Source organism: Labrus mixtus, chromosome 23 (genome assembly GCF_963584025.1).
Source record: "Labrus mixtus chromosome 23, fLabMix1.1, whole genome shotgun sequence".
Classification (NCBI taxonomy): Eukaryota; Metazoa; Chordata; class Actinopteri; order Labriformes; family Labridae; genus Labrus; species Labrus mixtus.
In genome coordinates, this window is record NC_083634.1 from 5920040 (window position 1) to 5937082 (window position 17043).

The following is a 17043-nucleotide window of genomic DNA, read 5'->3' on the forward strand; positions in this document are numbered from 1 at the left end:
AATGAGCTGAGGGATCATCATCATAAACCATCCATTATCTATAACACTTTTCATGTTCAGGGTCGTGGGGGGCTGGAGCCGATCCCAGCTGTCATTGGGGGAGAGGCGGGGGTTACACCCTGGGCTGTTCACCAGCCAATCACAGGGCTGACATTAAAGACAGACAACCAGCCACACTCACATTCACACCTACGGACAATTTAGAGTCACCAGTTAACATAACGAGCATGTCTTTGGACTGTGGGAGGAAGCCGGAGAGAACACACACATGAACGGGGAGAACATGCAAACTCCACACAGAGTCCTGTCAGACGGGAATCGAACCTCCTCGCTGTGAGGCAACAGCGCTAACCACTGCACCAAAGAGGGATCATGAGGACACCTTTTTCATGTTTTTTTTACAAAAACAAGCAGTCTTGCATTGCAGAATGTTGTAATATCAAAATGTTTCCCTCTCTGATCTTTGAGAGTCCACAGCAACCTTTTTTAATTTTCAAACAATAATCATAATAATGCATATATTTATAGAGCACTTTTCAATGTGAGTAAAAGGTCTGAAACCAGGCTTTTTAAGTAGTCCAACAGGTGTAATATTTGTTCTATTTTATTTTTAAAAATGTGCACGTAAAACTCCACGATAAATGTGACTCCAGGTGTAGGGAAACACAAATTAAATATGTGTAAAGGCTTTGTCGCCCCGCAGGAGGCTGAGTGAAGTCTCATAAATGTCCTCTAAAAATGTCACCTGAGAGAGCAGAAGAAAAGAAGACTAATTAGTGCTTTTACACGTGCAAAAAAACTCCTGAATTTTTCGGGTGAGCTGCATGTGTGAACACAAACAGCTGAATGTTTCTCTCTTCATCCGAAGTTTCTCCTCCAGCCTCCTCGTGTTGATTCTGCAGAAAGTCAGAGTGAGCTGATGTGAGAACGCAGCAGGATATAATCAGGAGAATTCACAGACCACAGACTGTCTGCACTTCAACATAGCATGCTTCCTTAATGTCTGGTGATATAGTTAGGTCATTTTATGATTTTATTCTAGTAGATTTCTTACATATTGGTTTGGTTTGCTTACTTGCAGTAAAATTGATTACAAATGTTACATTACAAATATGCATGACTCAGCAAAGTGTGAAGGTAGTTGATCAATACTGGAAGGAAAGGCTGAAAACAATGGGTGCTGATTTTGAAACACGTGTTGAGATACAACATTAAAAACATGTTGGACTCATCCTTTACTTTTGCTCTTATTCCTGCACCTGCCGACCACACAGGCTGCAGTCAGTGTTCAAAAATGAGGAAATGTCAGTGACACCTTGTTGTGGGGGAAGGGTGGAGGAGGAGGGAGAAGGAGACTGCCTCCCTCCCTCCCTCCCTCAGTCCCCTGCACACACACAGACACACTCTCTCTCTCCCTCCCTCACACTCTGCCTGCCTTCAGCAGCATCTGACGGCTGCATCCTCTTCTCTCTGAAGCACCGCGGCTCCTCCATCCTCCTTCTCTGCGTCGTCTGCTCCTGACACTCTGACCGCTGCAGGACTCCTTTGTGTCTCTACGGGGGCCCTTGTTGTCATTTCTCCCCTTTTTTTAGGGAGAAAGAGAATTACATGGACATGATGGGGAACAAAGAGCGACGAGGCATGAATTTCAAAGGCTTGCTGAGGAGGAACTGGCTTCTGATTGCCACGATTATCTCTGTGCTGCTCGGTATGTGGACGCTGCTGAACGCCTGCTCCTGTGTGCTGAGAGAATGAGACGTTCTCATCTTTGATTTAACCTTTTTTTTTTACTCATCTTCACTGCTGTTTATGTGTGCATCCTTCCTTTTCTGTATCACCATTCAGCTCTGCTCTCAGCTGCTGTCACTGCTGAATAAATCATCCTCTCCTGCATCTGCATCCCTCTGCAGGACTGAACTGCAACAGCAAAATGTGTGTTAAAGAAATCATCTGTTTGATCCATGATTATATGACATGAACATAAAAATACTGCAGGCTGTGTGCAGAGTGTAAAGCCTAGCTGTCCTCTCCCCCTGTGTGTCTGGATGTGTCTCAGTCAAACGTGACCAGACTGAGGGGACAGCTGATGCTGCTCTGTGAGGAGGATGTAAAGTACCGACTAGCAGCAGGTGTTAAAAACAGGACGGCTTCAAAAGGGTTCAGATCTTATTGCGATGTAGTTTTAGTTTAGTTTAGTTTATCAGGATCACCATTACCTGCACCATAGCTGTGACTGTGTCATGACATCGTACAACTTTAAATCAACATGTCTTTTTTTATTAATCCAGCTGAAGTCAGTTGTGTGCTGTATTACAAAACATATTTAGACAGACATTAAAGCTTCAATCAGTGAGATGTGTAGAGAGTGAATTGATAAAGTGATCTTACTATATGATCAGACATTAAGGAAACATGTTGAAGTGCTGGCTTCTCTGACAACAATGCAGCAGCCAGTATGTCCTCCTTCTAACTTTAGATTCTGGTCCTGAATGCTCTGGATTTGTTTGGACCAGAGAAGGTAGGCGGTTTTAAGACACCCCCACACAGCTGTTTTGGACGCCCCTCAGTTTGTCAGATATGAGAGCAGTTATCAGGTCAACAGGTGTTGCAGTGATGGAAGCGGGCAAGAGAAGTGGTTCAGATAGAAGTGATTGTACCCGACCTAAAAAGCCTCTGCATGTTTCTAATAAGCTCCACGAGCAGAAACGTGCTCAAACTAGGATCAATATTGGAGATGCTTTTGAAAAATGGAGAGAGGTTAGAACACAGAAAGGTTTACAGACCCATGCAGAGCTGGATAAACACTGAAGCTTCAGTGTCCACCACATGGACTCTAGAGAGGAGGGGGCGGGGGGGAGACAGCTCTCTACAATGTTTAGAATTTGGACTGCAGTACACATTTTTAACACTAGGTGTCAGAGTTACATACTGCTCCTTTAAAGGAACACTTTAAAGCTCCTGCAAGAAAATTGGTTGTGTGGATTTGGCGCCCCTTGTTGACAAAGTAATATGTAATATCTAGAACTGGATTTTCAGCATGGGAAGTGTTCTGATTTCCATTTTCAAATTTGTAGACCGCGCTGTATTTACAGTATCAGGTATCAGCAGGATTTAGCGTGTGCAGGAAAAACAAACCGAAAGTTTTCTGCTGAAGTAATCAAGATTGAAGCCTCTGTGTAACTTTTATAGTTGAACTGACTCACCACAAACAGATGAATGGGCGCTCCTCTTGGGGATGAATCGACCAAAGGTGACTGTTGTTTACTTCCTCATTCCATGACAGTAAACCAGCTTAGCCTGGCCTGGCATACTGCCAAATTACCACAAGGACTGACAGTCATACTACATACTACTGTTGAACACAGAATGCAGAACACATGGCATACTGCTTCTATGTGTACAAGACAAGTTCAGCAAAGAGATTAGAGATGCTGCTTTGTCCACAGGGGGCGCCAAATCCACATAATATGAAAGTTCCTCACAGAGGTCTGTTATGAGACGGGTCATTTCATTCCGAATTTCCATGTTTGTGATTTTTAATAGTCTTAGTTTCTTTTCGAAGCAGTAAAAAAAATGTTTTTTAACTGAGTATTTAAGAATATATCTGATTAATGTTTATTATGATTTCACGTTCACATATTTGCAAACAGCAGAACTATTAGCAGTTTTTCACAACCAGATAGTAAATACAGCCTTAAAGGAAGAATGTGCAATATGTGACACATAAATATATCATTAATCCAGTCTCTCCTGTGTAAATGTGTCTCTGAGTCATGACTGTCTACAATGAGTGAGAAGCTCGAGTCCCGCTGGCTGTGTTGTTGTCAGAGCTGTGTTTACATGGACGGGACGGCCGGCTCCTCCCCTTGTGTATAAAAACTGTTTTAGTGAAGGACTAGAGAGAAGAAGAACACACTCACTGATTATTTAAAATGTCATGTAAGAGTCTTTAGATCACGCTCATTCTGTGTCAATTTACATGCAATGTGAAGCTACGAGCTAACTAAAGAGAGCTAACATTAGCATGCTAACACAACAATGCAGGACACAGGGGATTGCAGCTCGAGCAAAGGACAATTTTGTCCGCCGCTTGCGCTTGACTCCTTCGTGCAAAGGGGAGAGGGGTTGGAGGTGTGTCTCTGAAGGACAGCGGAGGCTTCAGTACGGAGGAGGAGTGGCCAAACAGGAAGTTTGTTTTGGTTTTTTTCTGGTGCTCAAGGGCGACATCTACTGGATCAAAAAGAACCACAACCTTAGCCTTGCTTTTTATTGAAAGTCTTTTTCTTTTCCTACCAAAATTAACGTCTTATGTTGCACCCGTTACCTATTTTGACCATTTTCGTCCTCCAATCATAGGTCTTCTCGTAAAAAGAATAATCTGTGCTTGGTTGGTTGATGTCCTGCCGTAAAGACACATGATCAATCAGAGAACATTTAAGTAAAAGCAGAAATGAAATAGCACCAGTGTGCACATGCAGGACCTCAGGCTGGAGAACAAGCTGTGCAAAGGGTTTAGCTAATTGGATTGTTTGCAGTTCATACAATTGAAGTAAAATCAGTTGTTTCTATGTTAGTTTGGGCTTGAGGGTTAAGGTGTTAGGGAGGAGGGAACAAATTCATTTTTAGATTTAAGACATTGAGGCTGCTGTTTAACCTCTTCTCTTCACCTGCAGGAAAATATATAAATATTTTTTACAAGGGCCATAAAGCCTGTTGTCCCTGGTTGCGCTCTCTCTCTCTCTCTCTCTCTTGAGTTAGTCACAGGAACAACAGCGACAGTTTCCCCTGAGGTCCACATTTCTTCCGGCTCACCGTCACTGTTTTTTAATTCAGCTCAGTTCAAGGTTGAGTTTCAAAACATCGTCAGTGGGCTGAGAGGAAGCAGTTTACCGTCTGCTACTGTAAAATCAAGGAGGGAGTCTTTATTTTATAACAGCAGCTGTAAACTGAAGGAGAACACATACAGGGTCACACACAGGGACATCAGGCACAGCAGGCTTTATATATCTGCAGCGGGATGTTAGTTTGGACCTTTAATCTACACACTGATTCCACCTGAGTTTGCTGTGTCATCACAGATTTTTACAAGCATCTTAATGGGGGTCTGTGTATGCGTGATAACAGAGATGACGGTGTGGACTCCATTAAATCATTGAGTGGAATACATGTTTGGTTTATAGCTGTGAGATATGGACCAGTGTGTGTTGTGCTTCGTTAATTCTCTACAGATGAAATTTCACTGAACTCGGCAATACTTTGACTGCTCTGCAGAGGAAATGTTTCATTCCTTTGAGTGACATAAAACCTGTTTGAATATTTTTAATAGTGAAGGGGCATCGACATCAGACGTTTAAATGTGCAGCAATCATTGTTGCCTGTGTAACTCTCTGTTTTCTCTTTCTTGATGTTTCAGGGATCAGTTTGGGCGTCGTGGTCAGAGAGTATGCGTCACTCTCAAACCTCCACAAACAGTACTTTGGTTTCCCAGGAGAGATCCTGATGAGGATGCTGAAGCTCGTCATCCTCCCGCTCATCATTTCCAGCATGATAACAGGTAACTTTACAGGTCACATATTGTCCTCCTCCTTTTCTCGACACGTTTAGTCTCAGAGGTCGCCTGTGAGATGTCTTGCTTGGTCTGGATCAAGGGGGGTAGCCCTCCACACGATTTATATGGCTTCATAAGGTTATGGAACGCGTATCCCCTAGGACCAATTTGCCTCGGGAGACCCAAGGGGCTCCACAATGCAGCTCCCACATTCACAGCTATCCCAAAACCCCTCCACCACTTTAAGATGGCGATTCCCAGAGGAATTGCCAGTTGAAGCGTATCATACATTTGATTTAGATACCTCTTGGGCGCGTCCTCTGGAGATATGCCCAGGGCACGCCAACCGAGAGGAGACGCTGGTGAAGTCCAAGGTCTGCTGAAGGGATTGTACGTCCCTTCCCTGGGAATGCCTGGAAAACGTTGCTGGAGAGAGAGATGTTTGGCTGCTGTCGAGGTGACCCGACCCCCCATATGTAGAAGAAAAATGGAAGGATGGATTGACAGACTTTAGCAGCCTTAAAATACTCTCGTCTCCACAGTCCTCCTCCCCGTCCTGTTTCAACAGCAGGGACAACGACAGCGGCAGACGAGTGCCATCTGAAAATCCGAAAACAAGATTCTGAGATCAATTGCAAGTAACGATACGTGGAAGACAGGTGATAGAGTCAGAAATCGGGGCGACAGCGAGGGGAATGACATTCAGGAAAGTAGCCAGAGGTCAGATTTGAACCTGTCCCCGGACTCTTCGTGGACTACAGCTTCTGTGCATGGGGAACACAAACTCACCACTCAGCCACTGGCGCCCCATGATGCATCTCAAAGTTGATTTGGTTGTTACATGTTTGTCTTTTTAAATGGGTGGCTGTGGCTCAGTTGGTAGAGTCGGTCAGCTCTCAACCGAAAGGTCGGGGGTTCTATCCCCAGCTCCTGCAGCCACATGTTGATGTGTCCTTGAGCATGACACTTAGTTGCTCCCGCTGCTTTGTCAGCAACATATGAATGTATATGAATGGATGAGTTAATACTGATGGACTCTTTACTCAGCAGCCTCTACCATCAGTGTGTGAATGTGTAGGTGTGACCTGAGGTGTAAAAGATCTTTGAGTAGTCAGAAGACGAGAAAAGAACAATATAAGCTCAAGTCCCTTTACCTTTTTTACTCCATAGAAAGTATTTTCTTCTTTTTGGAAAGTCTGTTGGTTCCCCTTTTATTGTTTTCTTGTGATGACATCCTGTTGTTACGCCTCTAGACACAGCTTCCTTGAGTGGGCGGGGGCTTCTCTCCTTCCCCCACCAACTGTTGCAGAAGGACGGGTTCACTCAGAAAAAGAACAACGTATGAAACATGTTTGAGCCTCTAAGTGAAACATAAACAAGCTGAAGGAAGCAGCTTCCTGTCAGTGTGAACACAGAGCTGAGAACAACAAACCCAGAGGGAGTTTGACTTCACTCTCTTAACGCTCTGATATATTTACATAGGGTATATCTGGTTTCTGTCCACACAGGTGTTGCAGCTCTGGACTCCGAGGTGTCAGGAAAAATTGGCCTGCGCGCTGTAATTTATTACTTCTCAACAACCATCATAGCCGTTATTCTTGGTGAGTTGATTCTGTCCCTCGTCCTCCCCTCACTTCACTTCTCCAGTTCTAAGAATTACTGAACAGAACCCAACAGTTTCTTCCAGTTCCTCTACAGTTCAGACTCTCAGATGGTGTTATAGTAACGTGTTGTACTGAGGGGTGTTGTCCTCTCTGCAGGTATTATTTTGGTGATGACCATCAAACCAGGCGTCTCTCAGACGGCCGATCACATCGACAGAGCGGGGACGACGCCCAACGTCACAACCGTCGACACACTCCTGGACCTCGTCAGGTGAACTCAGACTCACATAGTCATAGGAACCACATATCTTTGATTTATAGGCCATGTTTCTTTCTGAGCGAACAGGTTAACGCATTAATCGCAATCCACAATCAGAGCATTACATTTCTTTTAGCATGCTATTTTGTCCCTTCAGGCTCACTGTAGATAGTCGTCCTCAGTGTCTCCCTGTAGTCTCAGTGATGTAAAAGAAGGACACTGCTGCATCTTTGAATGTCTCATTTCACTTTAACAAACTCTCAGACAGCTCAGCTGACGAGTCCAAAGAAATATCCACCTGATGACATCACACATTGACCTTATGACATCACACATTAACCTTTGATACCGTTCCTTTGAGCTGTTTGACCTCAGTTTGGGATCCCTAACCACTTCCTGTTTCTGTGCTTAACTTCATGTCCTAACCTTCCATCTGCCAGAAGGGCTTTACTGTATTTCAAAATAAAAGCATGGTTGAATTCAAACAGGAAGGAAAATACCCTTAGATTAGGATAGTACAAACATTAAAAATAAAAACCCTAATAAAAGCTTTTTCAAAATAACTCAATTCAAACAAATAGAGTCAGAAATCAGGGAGAGAGATAGTGGGGAACGACGACTCTCAAGCCAGACCTGAACCCAGGGCCATCTGCCTGGAGGACCACAGTCTCCTCACACTAACCACTTCACCACAGGCACCCCAACAGCCTTAGTTCTCGAGTTAAGCAAACGGGTCCTTTTCTAGCCGGTTCAATCAATAAATACAAACACCACAAACTGGTCTGTAATGGATGTGAACTGAACTTCTTTGTCTGTAGCATATTGTGGAGTCTGATCCTGTATTTCACGTCTTAAATAAAGACAATAGCCTCGATTATAACAAAGTCAAGCATGTGCTTTAAATTAATTTGCCCTGAAAAATCTTGAATTCGATTTCTGGAAGGCATCTTTCCACATGCACAGAGCAAGATCCATCAAGCAACCTGTATAAATATCTTTGTCTTCGGTTCATCCCCTGCCTCGTCTTTTTCCTCCAACAGAAACATGTTTCCAGAAAATCTGGTGCAGGCTTGTTTCCAGCAGGTAAGAGTCTTTTCACATCCGTTATTTATTTCTGATTTAATTGATATTCAAACATCCATCAGGAGGTGGTTATTATTTGGTATGCGTGTGAATTTAACTCTGTGATTAATTCCACTTCAGTACAAGACCAAGCGCAAAGAGCTGGAGCCTCCAAGAGCTTCGTCCAACATCAACGCTACAACCACCTCCATTCCCCCGCTCACGACCACCCTCGTCTCAGTCGTAGAGGTCCGTAAACATGTTTCAGTCTTCACCAAGAGCAGTCAGCACCTTAAAGCAACAGATTCAAACTCACAGTTTGCAAAATATGGGCAGCCTGATCAAAATGTGATGATCTATATACCCCTCTAGCATGAATCCAGATACTATCCTCTAACTTATTGTTTGGATGCAAAGCTGAAATCAGGTCAGAAATCAGGAATGGCCGTCATGTGCAAGGGTTAGTATAAGGTCGCATATTCTGTAAAATCCACTTCACCATGTTCCTCTAACACTAATATGTGTCTCTAGTCTACAAACCCCCCAATGATGAGAAAAGTCCATCCTCTCCGTCTTTTGCCTGCTCCACTTTTCAGAAAATGTGTGCTCAAACAGGCCGTTTGGAGATGTTCCCTTCATGACATCACAAAGGGCAGTAACCCCTCCCCCAGGTGGGTGACACTCCCACAGCTAGGTGTTTGTTCTGCCCTCTGAGTCTGCCTTCTCACCGTAAACAATAGGACATGGAGCGAGAGCAGGGCTGAAATAGAGGGGTTTATAGACATGATCAAATACAGGATCAGAGTGGATTTAGAACAAGAAACTTCACACACATGTTTTGAGGAGCTCAGAGACTTATTGAAACTGGTTGATGAGGAGGAGGATATGTGACCTTTAAAACCCCCAAATTGACCTTTTTTCAGTAGACAGAGCTTTGATTCTTGTTTAAAATTAAAGGTCAGCGTCTGATTTCTTTTAAGAAGGTTAATCTTTTAACTTTCATCAATGTAAATATGAAAGGTCTAAAATTAGTGCCCTCCAATAAATGAGTTTGGGGCTTTGGGGCTATTGCCGTGTGTCATGTTCAGTACAAAACATACTTTTTATACTTATTTAAAAAGTCTAACTTTACATTACATGTGTTGTTTCTAACATAAAAATTGAGGGTTGAGGAGTAACTCCGTCTTCATATTTCGTGGCTTCGGGTGGCTTACCCAGCGGCCTTTTTGGATGGGTTAGGAGTGAGGATTGGTATTTGCAGCTGTGTTCTTCTGTTGGGAACATGCATGAACTGTTGGGGTCTTTCACTTCACATGAAAACAAAGATTCCCTTGTTTTATCCACATGCCTCACTTTACGTTTCATGTTTCTACACCTGGAAACCTCCATCCGATCTAAATACATCAGAAGACCCAATAATGAGTCATAAGTGGCCACGGGTCAGCGGTCTGCCATCCTGTAAAAACTCATCAATGAGTCCTTAGATGCAGATAATGTGGTTGTGAGAGTGGCTTCCTGGCCTGGTGCTGGTTCCCTGAATGAATCAATTCCTTGTTGTGTCTCTCGGCAGAATATAACCAAGGAATATAAAATCGTCGGGTCGTATTCGGATGGAATCAACGTGTTGGGGCTTATCGTGTTCTGTGTTGCTTTTGGCCTCGTCATCGGAAAAATGGGTGAAAAAGGACGGATCCTCCTGGAGTTCTTCGATGCCCTGAATGAAGCAACCATGAAGTTGGTCCAGATCATCATGTGGTATGTATATTGGCTTACAAATGGACGATAATCAAAAGCTACATGGGGGATTAGTGGTCGTATATTTTAAAGATTTTAAACTACTTCAAGGCAAACATGGTCCTGAACTTGGACCTAAACTAAGTCTGTACCCACTATTTTAGAGCCAGTCTGGTTTCTTTCATGTCAATTTACAGCCTAGTACAAAAGCTTGTTTCTTTGTTGGAAAAACTGGAATGAATTTAGATAGCATCCTTTTTATGATTTAAGCTAGCAGAGTTTTGAATAATTAGGAGCATGGCTGAGTTGACTGACAGGTTGACGCATTGGAGCTGTCCATCAGGAGGCTTAAGGCCCGCCTCAGCTCCATACCTGCCTGCTCCTAGATTGATCTAAAGTGAGTTTAGGACAGCATTTCCAATATGGCCACAGCCATCTTTGGGCATTAAAAGTCTCCTTTAGAAACAAATGGGCGACGTCATTAAGACTACGTCCATGTTTTAAACAGTCTATGGTATAAGGATCAGTCAATAAGATGTGTAGTGAGTGAAATGATAAAGTGACCTTACTATATGATCAGACATTAAGGAAACATGTTATGTTGAAGTGCTGACTTCTCTGACAACAATGCAGCAGCCAGTATGTCCTCCTTCTAACTTTAGATTCTGGTCCTGAATGCTCTGGATTTGTTTGGACCAGAGAAGGTAGGCGGTTTTAAGACACCCCCACACGGCCGTTTTGGACACCCCTCGGTTTAACAGATATGAGAGCAGTTATCAGGTCAAACCAACAGGTGTTGCAGCGATGGAAGCGGAGCGAGAGAAGTGGTTCAGATAGAAGTGATTGTACCCGACCTAAAAAGCCTCTGCATGTTTCTAATAAGCTTTCAATATTGCTTGAATCTCAGGTCTTACGACTAAAATGACTCTTACTGAATGTGTTTTCCAGCTACATGCCGGTGGGGATCTTGTTCCTAATTGCTGCAAAGATCATCGAGGTGGAGGACTGGGAGATCTTCAGGAAGATGGGTCTTTATATGGTGACGGTGCTGAGTGGGTAAGCTGCCCCATTACTCCGATCCGCCTGCTCCACACTCTGGGATTTATGGGTGACATTTGGGCTGGTCCTCCCTCCAGTGATACAGTAAAAATCTGAGCTCTGTGTGGGCGCTGATAAGGGCCAAGGACATTTAAAACTGCTCAACCTGCAGATGCAGTAATGAAAGCCGGGCTCATGCCTCTAAATCTGAGCGACACCAATAAAGAGCGTACAGTAAATCCCATTCACGCAGGTCACGGGGTGAGTCTGAGGTTCTGAGTGTCCCTGTGATGACATGAGCACACTTTGTTGTAACGTCCTGAATGCAGCATCATCTCTAACCCGATACACTTTATGAAGTAGGACTGGAAAGTACAGCAGGTGAAGTTAAGAGTTTTTTGTGGTTTTATTTTCATAGGACATATAATGGTAACTTTAATGATAGTAAACGGGAAGTGTTTTAATTTTTAATCTTCTAAGTGTCTAATGAAAGTATTGCTACAGAGAAAAACCTTTTTGTTAAAGTGTTAGATGCTTAATTAAAACCAGAAACAACTGTTTCATCGCTCTTTTCAAACCACCAGACTCGATTAACAAAAACAGTAACGTTACCTTTTAAAATATCAGACTTGCAGGTCTGTGTTTCATCGATGTTTTGGTGCATTTTGAGTTGCATAAATATTGTGTTGGATCCAAACTGGATATTTAAAACACAACTAAAAGTTACACAACTACACAAACAAAATAACTACTAGGTCCAAAGTAAAGACCGGCAAGTCCCGGGTCAAGTACCAAGTAAAGAATGGCAAGTCCCGGGAAAGACCTTTTTAGCAGAATACCGCTGTGATGTCACAAAGAGAGCAAATTTGAAACGGAGCATTTTTATCTGTGTTGTAAGACTTATGCAGACTACAAACAAAGGACTGGGTGCATTTATTTTGGATTTTCTGGGTCAGTAGACACTCAGGTTACCCAAATATATGTTCAATAACACTGTAGAAGTGGATTTTTCATAATATGTCCCCTTTTGAAGATTTGGGGAATTGGAGTCTGACTCGAGTCCAAGTCCTGTGACTGGGGCCACATCTCTGCCTCATTGTCATGTGGAAATATATAAGCAGGTTCAACAGACATTCCCTTTAAAACCAAGTTATCAAATTCCTTGCAAGAACACAATTCTCAATAAAATCTGTTTTTCGTCTCTCAGTCTTGCTATACACTCCACAATCTGTCTGCCGCTCATCTACTTCATCATCGTAAGGAAGAACCCGTTCACCTTCACGCTGGGGATGGCTCAGGCTCTGGTGACGGCGCTCATGATCTCCTCCAGGTCAGCAGTAACAATACTCTTAACATCGACGTTATCAATAACTCAATTTTGTGTGCAAACCTATAAGGGCCTAAAACCGATCCCTGTGTTGTCCCCCAGCTCTGCCACCCTGCCCGTCACCTTCAGATGTGCCGAGGAGAACAACCGCATCGACAAGAGGATCACCCGTTTCGTCCTCCCAGTGGGTGCTACCATCAACATGGACGGCACAGCGCTCTACGAGGCGGTGGCCGCAATCTTTATCGCCCAGCTGAACGACTACGCTCTAGATGTGGGGCAGATCGTCACCATCAGGTACAGAGATAGGAACAACTATGTAGGATACAAAAAAAGCACAACACTGAGATTTCTGAATCCAGTCATTGCTTTACTGGAAAACATAGAAACATGAAATACTGATGACAACAAGAAACATTAAACAAACATTACATTAAGTCAAGAATGAGGTCAACAGCCCACATTTAGGTCACATTTAGGTTTATGATGTAGGCGTCTGACGAGTCATTTAGACCTTTAAAAAGATAACACAATGATATAATTGAACATTGTGTAATGATGCTGGCACCAGTTTGCCACATGACGGTAAGTTAAGATCAAAGTCCAACAATCCAAGTACGAGGCAGAGGAAACTAACAAGAAAAACAAACAACACCAGGGAGTGAGCAGGTAAGGAATCAAAGTCCATGAAATCACACAAGACAGCTTTGGAAAGAGTCTTACGACACCTTGACCTGTGGCATGACAGACACTAATGTTTAAGGTTTTCAACTGGTGAGTTGACAGTTAATGGATACCATCGCTGAGGATCGATAACTGCAGACGACCTCTAAAACCAAAGAAAGAGACACAGTTAACTTCTAGGGAGCACTCACTCTAGGCAAAGTTGTCCTGTACCGTGCTGAGCCACGATGGTCCCCCCTCCTCATTCCCCCGCTGGCCTGCACTCACACTGCTCCAGGACTAACCGGGCCTGAGCTAGGTTTCCTCTTGTACATAAAGTCATAATACAACACATGCATGGCTTTACATGATCATGAAGTGTGCTTCAGTTTACAAGAAAGACGGACTTAAAGATGTAAAAAAATAAAAATAAAAGGATGTGCAGTCGAGTCTGCATCCGTACATCGGACAACAACACAGAGAACATGACAGCTACTTTACTGACTAAGTGTCTCATTTTGAGTCAGATACAGCAGAAACACTCTGGGATTTCTCCAGAATGAAGGCTGTCCACGTTGTGTACCCGTGCCTGTGCTCGTGCATGAACTGTACCGTGCTGAAGCAAACCTCTTCCAAGCGTGCCAGGGCCAAGGAAGTGTACCGAGCTCATACTAGGACTAACAAACTGGACTTAAGGAGTGAAGCATGGTTAGGCACGGTACAGATTGCTTAGTATAAGTGCGCCCTTAGTCAAGGTGACAAAACAAACCTATAATGACTATTCCACCACAGGGGGTGCCAAAGAGAACAAAACCAAGACATTTTAAGACTGCTTCTTTCAGGACTAATGTGTTTGGGTTTAAAAAACGGATTATAAATTGATGTCTCTGTGTTTCAGTATAACAGCAACAGTTGCCAGTATCGGAGCAGCAGGAGTCCCCAACGCTGGGCTTGTTACCATGGTGATAGTCTTAACAGCTGTTGGATTACCTGCAAGTGATGTCACTCTGATCGTCGCTGTGGATTGGCTGCTGTAAGTTGTCTTCTTTTTGTCAATCTTCAGTCAAGAGTTTTTCCAATTAAAAATGTCAAATTGAAATAGTTTTTTAAAAAACGTTTTATTGTTGTGTTTCAGGGACCGCTTCCGTACCATGATCAACGTTCTTGGCGACGCTTACGGAGCCGGAATTGTCCAGAAACTGTCAAAGAGGGAACTGGAGCGGATGGATCTGACATCAGACGTGGACGTCGCCAACCCCTTCGCTCTGGAAGCCACTTTGGACGACGAGGAGTGCGAGAAGAAATCCTACGTAAACGGCGGCTTCACCGTCGACAAGACAGATGCGATCTCGTTCACTGAAACCTCCCAGTTTTAGCCTCCGACCGGCTCAGAGGAGCAGAGAAAGTGCCACGCTGCTACGGATGTAAAACCCCCCTTCCTTCATGTATCAGCACCATGACGTGAGAGGGAAAAAAAACATCCAAATCCAGCTCCCATCCAAGCTCAGACATCAGCAATAGCAGCCTCCATTAAGCTAACCCAAGATGATCACGCTTCATGTCGGACATTTACAACCACGACTAGATTAAAGTGCTTCCTTCTTACTCTCAACATGTGCCAAGATGAAGAAAAGTCTGTTTTCTTTTATGTGAGGCTGTGCTTTTCTTGCAAAGACGCACTCATAAGAAGAGCTGTTTGTGTGTGAGTGCATGAGGACGTTTATGTAGCGTGTATGAGGTGTGTGCGTGTGTGTGTGAGTGTGTGTGTGTGAAGAAATATCTATTAAACTCAAACTGTAATCCTGATGTGAAATGTCAGTTTAGTACTTATTTACTCCTTTATTATTCTCTCAAATGATCTTCTCTGTGTGGCTGTGTCGAATGTCTATGTCCCATAATGCACTGCTTGTATATCTATCTGTGTGTCTAAACTGTGCCAAACATATAAAGAACGTTTTTACGAAGATGCATGAAGCAATATGTTAAAGAAATGCTCGCCGCTGGCTGCAGAACGCAGGTTTTTTTAACGGAGACTTCACTGAGACTGGGAAACGGTTAACGAGGCTTCTGAAGTCATTGAACACTGTGAACTCTGAGGACATTTTTCAGAACCGAATCACCGACATTCATTGGTTTGATTTTGACGTTTATGATTATTAACAGTGTGTGTGTTTAGGCGGGGTGGGGGGGAGGGGAGATGACCTCCTCGAACAACTGTGTTTCAATCATAACTTAATAGATATAAAAATGTAATTACTGGAAAGACTGAGTTTTATCATTTATTTTTCTTCTCGTTTGGCTTCTGTTTTTTCACTGTGTTGTCGGCTTAAGGGCTCAACTATGGTGTAGACGCTTTGTGCCGGTGAGGTTGGTCCATGGTCGGGCTGAAATAAAACATCAATAATCGCTTTCTGTCGTGATTCAGGCACTGAATATACTTTATATTATGTGATAGTTACACACATACATAAAATGGAAATATGTCTCAGTCTGGCTACATCTTGAACGTCAGTATCCCTGAGGTTTGTTTCTGTTTGTACTCTTTCACCATTCATAAACAGTGTTTTTGAATATTTATCAACAGGTCCCCTTTCCCCTTTGCTGCATGGTCCCACAATCAATAATGTCAGTCATGCTCAGGGTGGAAAGCATTAAGGGCAGGGTTGGCAATTTTCTCCAGATCCACTTTTTTAAGATTTTTGACAGACATTAATAACTCATGTTTTCTGAAAAAGGAACAAAGAAAATCTGTCATCTGTATCAGTTGTAAGCCTGTAAAAACTTCAACCAATGTCTGCCACGAGGTACCAATCTGATGAACCAATCATGCCTTCCTGTCTCCCTGCTCGTTCTCTACCTCTTGCCCACACTCAAAGCGCGTCACCAATGACGGAGTTTATACTGTGAGTTTACTTACCCCTGAATGAGACACGAGACGACGTAGTTTCTACACAGTGCAAGAGATGAGCTGAGGTCCACTTCTGGAGCAACGGCGCTCGTGCATGTAAGTGAGGGGGCGTGGCCTATGAAGGAGCACAGAGCGGAGGGGGTGGGTGCAGACGGGGCACTGAGGGAATGCTAGTTTCAAAATCATGCTAGTTTTTGAAAATTACCAACCCTGCCTTTAATTTTATGTTCCAGCTTTAAAAAATGTAGATATTGCAAATCTGAGCAACTTGTTTTCAATTCAGCAGGTTTTTAAAATTAAAATTTTGGCTCATACTGTAGCCGGATGTGTCTCTAGATTTTCAGTATCTAATGGCTGTATAATGTTTTATCAATCTGGGAGCTTTGAAATTAAGACAGGGGGCGCAGATGGCCTAGGGGTTAGGTGGTGCCCCCATGTACGGAGGCTATAGTCCTCCAAGCGAGCGGCCCTGTGGCGTCTTTCCTGCATGTCATACCCCACTTTCTCTCCCTGATTTCCAGCTCTATCCACTGTCCTATCAATTGAAGGCAAAAAGGCCCCCAAAAGAAATGTAGAAAAAAATGAAGGCAATCGCTTTTACACAGCATTAATGTGGACACTGACGATAAGACACCATAACGACTTTGAAGCCTCCCACCCTGAGCGTGATGTCACGCCCTGAGAAAATGGTCTTATGTTTCTTTGTTTCAGTAAAATAATTTTTCCTGGTGGTTTTCCTTTCTAATTTCCTGGCATAAAAACAATCAAACACATTTCAATGAAGCATGTAAAACAATGTGCTAAAGGAGAATAATTCAGTAAGAACAAAACGGTCAAATCTCAATGATCTTCATTCTATAAGAGAAAACTACACGCTTCTACTTCGCTGTTTGTGTCACA

General features: G+C 43.3%; 1 protein-coding gene and 1 long non-coding RNA gene across 4 annotated transcripts; one reads left to right on the top strand and one right to left on the bottom strand.

Moving 5' to 3' along the window:
- Positions 1-1397: 1397 nt before the first annotated feature.
- Positions 1398-15640, top strand: slc1a1 (solute carrier family 1 member 1). Of its 3 annotated transcripts, XM_061032045.1 has the most exons (12): positions 1400-1708; positions 5414-5554; positions 7057-7149; positions 7309-7423; positions 8452-8494; positions 8615-8722; positions 10044-10228; positions 11156-11263; positions 12453-12575; positions 12675-12869; positions 14134-14268; positions 14371-15640. In XM_061032045.1, exons 1-12 carry the CDS (start codon positions 1609-1611, stop codon positions 14609-14611), a joined length of 1587 nt encoding a protein of 528 aa, XP_060888028.1. In that variant the 5' UTR covers positions 1400-1608; the 3' UTR covers positions 14612-15640. The 3 variants fall into 3 exon arrangements, with proteins under 3 accessions (XP_060888027.1, XP_060888028.1, XP_060888029.1); XM_061032044.1 differs by having other exon boundaries at positions 1398-1708; positions 12453-12869; XM_061032046.1 differs by lacking the exon at positions 1400-1708 and adding an exon at positions 4963-5102 and having other exon boundaries at positions 12453-12869.
- LOC132958970 (uncharacterized) lies at positions 7308-7944 on the bottom strand. Its single transcript, XR_009666852.1, has 2 exons — positions 7575-7944; positions 7308-7540 (listed from the first exon to the last, which is right to left on the bottom strand). It is a non-coding gene; the product is annotated as an uncharacterized LOC132958970 (long non-coding RNA).
- Positions 15641-17043: the final 1403 nt, after the last annotated feature.

Coding starts and splice junctions, on each gene's coding strand:
- slc1a1 (XM_061032044.1), top strand. CDS start 1,609: ATGGACATGATGGGGAACAAAGAGCGACGAGGCATGAATTTCAAAGGC. Junction 1,709..5,413: donor GATTATCTCTGTGCTGCTCG/GTATGTGGACGC, acceptor TTGATGTTTCAG/GGATCAGTTTGGGCGTCGTG. Junction 14,269..14,370: donor GTCGCTGTGGATTGGCTGCT/GTAAGTTGTCTT, acceptor GTTGTGTTTCAG/GGACCGCTTCCGTACCATGA.